This window comes from Amblyomma americanum, chromosome 4 (genome assembly GCF_052857255.1).
Source record: "Amblyomma americanum isolate KBUSLIRL-KWMA chromosome 4, ASM5285725v1, whole genome shotgun sequence".
Taxonomy (NCBI): domain Eukaryota; kingdom Metazoa; phylum Arthropoda; class Arachnida; order Ixodida; family Ixodidae; genus Amblyomma; species Amblyomma americanum.
The window spans coordinates 160,346,433-160,353,846 of record NC_135500.1 but is presented as its reverse complement, the minus strand read 5'-3'; the positions used below and the strand labels follow the sequence as shown (position 1 = coordinate 160,353,846).

The following is a 7,414-nucleotide window of genomic DNA, read 5'->3' as shown; positions in this document are numbered from 1 at the left end:
ACCGGCACAAAGCATGTACTACCTGTACTTTTATCAGCACATTAGTTTATAGCTGCTCTAAAATTCTCGACACTTACGCTAACTTTTTTACGGAACTTGGTGTCGTAATATTCCTCCCAGTTATACTCGATCCTGCTGTTCCGGCATTCCATGTAAAAAATTGTGTAAAAAGCAAATACAGTTGCAGCTCGATTGAGCGAAACAAGATTTTACGATGTTCCCGATCTAGCGAACAAATTTTGATTCCGCGGCAAGTAGTAATTGCGTTCAGTGTTCTCAATATAACCAAAAATAACGAAACAAATGACCACTAAACTTATTTAATGAAGTTTTCCGGAAACAACGTAGTAAAAAAAGGTATTTCTCACTTCTGCCACGATATTTCGCAGCTTACTGGCAGCGCGCCAATAGGCGCACAAGACACTGGCATGGCATTGCTTTAACGTGGCTGCAAGCTGCGCCGCTGCGCGGAACAAAGGACTCGGAATTTGGCAGCGCTTCCCACCATGACTTCGAATCGGTTCTACCAGATGGCTCCTTGACGCACAAGCAAGTCTGGCCGCTTTCGTGGACTTTATATGTGCAGCCACGGATTGTCGGCAAATACAATGCAGTGGTATATATTTTGGGTGCCGCTACGTTAACATTTCAGATTTATAAGGGCGAAAAACTTCTTTTCTTGATTTCACAAATTTTCTGATTTAACGAAATAATAACAGGCTATTCATTACTTTGTTATATTATATTTTAACTGTAATCCATTCCCTACTACGCAGTCAGATTGGTAGTACCCAATAAGACATTCGGCCTACTAAACCCTGCTCATGGGCGGTATTTATCCGGCTAACCAGTCAGGTTGTGCAACTTCGGTTCTCATATTTTCGTCTTTGGCTACAACTGCCTTCAGCAGTTTTTCTCTGGTTCAGTGCCAAATGCAGTTTCAGCAAGATTGAGAACCTGTCGCTCCATTTTATTCCACAAAACACATCATCACAATGAACACTGAAGTGTGATTCAGTGCACTGTATTCATCTGACACTCGTCATTCGCACTGCATCTAAATTCGGACATAATCCAGTAACAGTTGTCATTGAAACAATTTTATTTTTCTACCAAGAAACCATCCTGTTATATTTTAGCAAGGTATGTCTATGAAGACAAATTTTGCTATTGACGAATGGAGTCCTGCTGTTAACTGAATGATAGGGGAAACATTTTCTTCAGAGAAGCATTTTTTTTTCATCTAATTCTCCCTAAACTTGCCAGTCGGTAACAAACAATATTGAGTCCTCACTGTGTAAAAGCGTGGCATCACTTTGCGGCAAAAGAGCCTTGATTTATTCGTCGGTCAAATGACCCAAAAGACTTACAAATGCACAACTCAGTACTGATGTATTCAGTTCAATACTTATAATTTAAAGCAGCTCCAGCGTCAGCGTTTTCGCAAAAATTATTTCAAACTTTCAGCAACGAGAGCTATTGTTTGTGTAAATTACTTTCTAAACTGTAATATTTGGCAGAGGCTCCGGTGGTTAGAATAAGAAGACTTTATTCATCGCACAGACGTATCCACAAGCTGGACAAATGCTATCTTCAACGACACAACTTGCTTAAACGCGAAGACTAGTACCTGTATCTAACTGAGAGGGTTTTCCATCTAGTGGACACAATCTGTCATGGGGGTCTCAATGCTAGAAGTGATACTGGTAGAAGCTGTCAGTCTTGAACAGAAGGTAGTTAATGGGGCACTCATGGAACACGAACGATAGGAACAAATGATTAAAGACACCACTTTTAAAACCAGACCAAGGAAACAGTGCAGAAAACGAAAAGAAATGCAGCTGTCATAAATTTTCGAGCACCCCGGTTATAAACAGATGTGTAAAGATTCGAGAAACCTGGAACGGCAAAACGGCTGTGGTCTTGACATTTGCAGACGCTGTTGTGTGCTTGGGATCTGCCACAGTTCCTGTAACTGAAATATACCACAAGACTGTTGGCGTACTTGCTTTATGTGTTGAAGGGAACAAAATTAATGAGGCAGTACAGTGTGTTTCGGGAAGGCAAAAAGAAAGGCACTGTATGAACAGCGGTTTAAACAAATAGAGGAGATTCAATGGGTGGCGAAGGTTTTTTTAGGTACTTTTACGGAAAAGTACGACAACCCAGAAATATAAAATACTCAAGAATGTGCTCACTGGCAAAAGGATATCCTGAGCAAGCGGACGTCAGAGCTGTACTGCCCGTCTAATAGTCAAATTAAAAAAGAAACCTTTCTCAGCAATTCCAAAGACAGCGCTTTAATTTTCTTGGTGCTTCAGGACGAACTGCGATCGGGAAAAATTTCACACAACGGATGTGCCTAAGTTTACGATTCCTTCGTTCACGAGTCCACAACGGAGATTCCAGATGCACTTGAGTTCAGGAACGGCCAGGGCGTGTGAAATTCTAAAAAGTGTATGCACGTAAGAGATGAAGAAGGCGTTGGCGCCGAGGGGCAAGAGAGTTGTTTAGACAATGAAAAAGAAAACTCACGATCTAAAGATATTTAACACGGCAGTAACTAATCGCACAACCATTATTATGCGTCCTTTAGAGGACGGAATAATGCTTCTGCGACACAGCGAAGACAGCATCTTTTGTTTTACGATAATTTATGTGCATCGGCTAGAAAGAGATGTGGTTTTCGAGAGCTACCATACTTGTTCTTCTCACATATCCATCAAGGCTCGCGAGCTATTGGCGAGCTCGTGACCACCGCGAAGAAGAAGAAAATGAGCAGCCAGCCGAACGGTCAGTTCTACGGCGGTGGCAACGACAACCGCGATAGACTCTTATTTCGCTTTTCCCGGCCTATGGTCGTGCGGGCCGTGATTTTATTGGTAGCGACCACGCTATTACTGGTGATACTCGCTCTTGCACTTGTTGTGCGAAGAACGAGCGCCGAGTCTTCTTCGCGACCTCTGCCCTTCTGCTGTCCCTACGAAGGTAACCAGCTCACCGCCATCGTGAACGATACGATGAAGCCATGCAACAACCTGTACGCCCACGTTTGCGCCGCCGTCATTCAGAACGGAAGCGGAAAGTCGGAAATGCTTCTTAGGAACCTTCAAGAAATGATCGCTGGTCTCCCCGTTACACCGGCGGATAGATTTGCCTCCTCTCCTTCTGTGTTGACCGACAGCCGAGCAGGAGTTTTCCTTCAAGGCCTGTACTCCAGCTGCGTGGCCGCGTCGAAAGCGAAGCCGCATCAAGACCAAGACGGCCGAAACGTGCCCGCCCATTTTGTTCAGATGGCCGCCGCCCTCTGGGACATCGGAAGAGAGTTGCTAGCCAACTTGACGGAGCCCAATTTCCTGGTGTTCCTGTTTATCATGAACCTCAAGTACCAGATCAGGTCGGTGGTTGAGATTCACTACAGCAGTTCTGACGGAACGTTGCTGTTTTACCATGATGCCCTGAAGTTATCTTCCGAGATGCATCTGGTCTGTCGGGAGTGTGTCGCGGCGGCAGTAAACGCCTATAACCGCACCGAGGGGACCAGCAGGCCACCGAATGGCGGCGGCCATCAGCAACAAGTAAATACATCCTGCCTGATGTTTTCTCACGTCGCCGAGTTTGCAGAGAACCTGCACATGCTGTACCCAGAGAGGAGCGTCGTAGAGCGCTTCGTGATAGCAAATATTTCCCAGCTTTGGCCGACTGAGCAGTTCGCTAAAGCGCTATCTATACTCTCCTGGGTGAACAGCGTGGCCGATGTGAGTGTCGAATCTTTCGGCGTGGCCCAGCTGGTAATCCTTCGGCAAAAAATTACGGACAGGAGCAATTGGCTCGTCGGTGCTGTATACCTCGTCGCTCACACAATCGCGAGAGCGTACCTTACGATCCCTTCTTTTCTAGACGCTCAGAATGCACACCAAGTGTGCATGGAGGTAGCGACCGACATGACAGCACTCGTTAACGCAGCCCATTGGGACCTCTACGGCTCGCCAGAGAAGGAGCATCTTGTCGCGGATATGTACGAAAGTGTTTTGAGCGCAGTCGCGCTTGAAGCTTCATCAGGACTTCTGGTCACCGACGCTCCCCACAAGACGAACCATTCTCTACAAAACTTTGTCGCCGGCATCACTCTGCTGACGGCAGAAGCCACAAATGCTGACGCGGCTCGGGTTCCGAACGCTACAGCAGCGAATTTCGCTGGCAATGTGCTACTGGGACGTTTGTTTCAGTTCCATGTCCGTGAAAAGCGCCAGAGGCTTGGTTTGCCGAAGAGTTTCAACAAGATGGATCCAACTCTACACACTGGACGGCGATTGTACTTGGAGGTTCCAGCGTCATTGTACAGGTGCGTTGTTTTGCAGAATTCCATTCCTCTTCCATAGCTTGAGCTGATCGCGTAACCGTAGTTTCTACGGGAAGTGGCAGGAGGAGTGTAAGACGTGTTGGACATTGAGCAGGGGTGGCGGTCGAGGATTAAATGGAATGTTTTTTTCTTTGCGTGTTACCATATTTTAGACACAGAGAGAAAATAACTACTTTTTTGTTTTCTGTCACTTCCTCCTACTATGGCCTTATTTACAGTGTAATCTGCTCACGTAGGAAAAGTTTTAATAAGGCCGCTATCAAATTCTAATGCATATACTGAGGAAGTTCAGCGCCGCTGGCGGGGTAGAGAAGTGTTGGCTTCAAACTATGAAGATGCAAGCAATGTTCATTTTTATTTAACAAAACGTAAGTGCAGTGCTTAGCGAAAAGTCACAGCACCGGAGGCTCAAAGAGCACAGCTTTTGTTTATGGTTTACGGGTGGTTAACGTCGCAAACCAACTCAGGCTATGAGGGACGCCGTAGTGTAGGGCTCCGGAAATTTCGACCAACTAGGTTTCTTTAACGTGCACTGACTTCACACAGTACACGGGTATCTGGAATTTGCACAGCCTTTGTACTCTTTCGTTGCCGGTATAGACAGGTTCCAAACCTGATAATTCTTAAAACATAGACTTCTGCTGCTTCAGCGAGAACAAAATGAGACTCATTAATGCATATATAATGCTGTAACGTGAGAAGCGACAGCTCGTCGAGCTGTATTGTAACGGTGGCATAGACAGAGGTAGTACCAAAAGGCCATTACTCTTTTTCTTCACGTGACTTTCACCGGCAGTTCAGGGTATCTACACGGAACTGCAACATGTAATAACAGCGAATGGAGTCTGCGGATTACTCTGGCGCGAGCGCTACTCTCTTTGAAAACATCTAACAGAGGCGACGGCACTTTTAAAGTACGTGTTATTCGGGCAGTACACCACCGCGGAAATAAATTGGACGACACTGGCGCTCAAATGTGCAGGGTAAATTTTCTTCATAATAACTGTCTCGTAGCGGCGACCAGTTGCTTGGCATTAATAAAGTGCGGTTGCTTCCAACAATGTGATACAACATCTCCACTTGTTTTCAAGCAGCGTCTCTTTCACGCTCCTTCCCTGCTGTCTTGTCGCTTCCGGTATTGCCATTCCTAGGCACCGAAAGGTTTATTGCCTCTCCACAGTGTGCCGATCTGAAATTCTGCCTAGAACTCGGCAGCGCGGGGTTTCATGAGGAAAGGGCAGTGGCGAAAGCATCAAGGACGAGCGCTAAGAAGTTTAATTATGTATAGTGCGGAATTCACTCTTGGAACTACTCTTTTACTTTAAACACATATTCCAAAATATGCCGCATTTGCGGCCTCGGAATAGTCTCAATGAATGTTTCGCATGCCTAACTACCCTGTTGCGTCATCGAGCTCGTCTTGTTTTTTCTTTCTCTCCCTTAAGATTTCTACGCTTCGCCGAAAGTCCAAACCCGATCAACATTGCAGTGCTTGGTGTGCCTCTGGCTGAACTTTTGTGGACCGCAGTGCTTCGACACGACTGGGACAATGCCACACAAGGAAACGTGGAGTGGATAACACATTGCTTCGCCGAGTCTTTCACCAGAGACAGCGACGAACTACCAGGCTCAGTACACAACTACGAAGCAGCGGTCCGCGTATCAGCTGCGTCCCTGGCTTTGCGAACCGTAATTCGGTCCATGAACCAGGAGGACTGGTACACCCTTCGAGACATAGACAGCAAAAAAACACATGCGCGGCGTTTGTCGCACGCGCAGCTCTTCTTCCTGCTCCAGGCTTACTTCAAATGCCTTAGCGAGGTTTCAAAGGCCGACGAGGACTACGTCAACGTTCCGGCGGCGTACGCACCAGAATTTGAGAGTGCATTCCGATGCCCGCGAACAGAGTTCATGCACCGACTCAGGACTTGCACTCCGCACCCATCAATGTCTGCTTCATAGAAAGAACAAGAAGCGTAGAGCCGACCGGAACATTTCAACCTGATTCGGAAAAGATCATTGGCGGAATTACGGGTATGCTGTCTACAAGCAGTCTAGTTCTGCCTAAAGGGAAGTTAATTCCGCAACAGCGATTCTAGCATATCAACCTGAAAAATAAATGCGCTGTTTTTGTCTAGAAACGTTGGCACTATGTTAGGTTGAGTGAAAAATGTGTATTGAAGGCGCGCAATTATGCCGGTTCAATTTGTTTTGAGAACAATGCAACGCAGGGATCCACCGGTACAAAATATGCAAAGCCCCTAACGAGTCATTCTAATGTCGGGTTTATATGCAAAGCCTCTCGCTCGCTCTGACGACACCACTATGAAGTCAATCTACGTTACTTGTCCCAAATCTTAAAAAGGAATTTGCGAAGCTCAGTGCAGCCCTGCCAGGTCTTCTTTAAAAAGGCTATAAAAATTTCTTGCAGACGACAGCCGACGACTAAATCACAACGATGGTCAAACAGCGGGCAGGGCCGCTTCGCCGCAGTTGCTGACTAGATACGCCGGTTGCTGCTGAACCAGCTAGGACAACTTTAAGCACTGTTGAACCCGTGCTTGCGAGTTTATGCTACGTACCCACAAAATTCGCTCTGTCCGCTTCCGTTTCCTCGCTAACGCAGCCCTTCAAACTAAGGCCTAGATATGTTTACACTGAATACACTTTTCAAACAAAGCAATAGAGGAACCGCGCAAATTTGCAGACGATGTGTTCCCAAAGAAATATTTGCGCTCGCGGACGCCGGAGCCGGAGGCGGCCGAGGGTAACGTCTCCGCCGCCGTCTGCTATTGTGCGAATGATGCAGCTCCTAGACAACCTTTTCGCCAGATGGCAGCATGCTGTAGAATACTGGAATATAGTTTACCTTTTCTGCTGCTGCTGGAAGAGAAACTTCGCGCTGCGTGATTAAACAAGCATGGCTAAAGCGACCGCGGTTTCGCTCGAAATCCCCTACGCTGCCTCAGTGTGCAAGTCTTTCTGGCTGGCTACACTTGGGACTGCACTAAGATCTTCGCACGCAGACATTACGAAGCAGGTATCGCCTCT

At 46.6% G+C, this 7,414-nt stretch overlaps 1 protein-coding gene across 1 annotated transcript; it reads left to right on the top strand.

Moving 5' to 3' along the window:
• Positions 1-3,020: 3,020 nt before the first annotated feature.
• On the top strand, positions 3,021-6,354 carry LOC144129889 (uncharacterized). The gene is made up of 2 exons (XM_077663950.1): positions 3,021-4,345; positions 5,809-6,354. Exons 1-2 carry the CDS (start codon positions 3,021-3,023, stop codon positions 6,323-6,325), a joined length of 1,842 nt encoding a protein of 613 aa, XP_077520076.1. The 3' UTR covers positions 6,326-6,354.
• Positions 6,355-7,414: the final 1,060 nt, after the last annotated feature.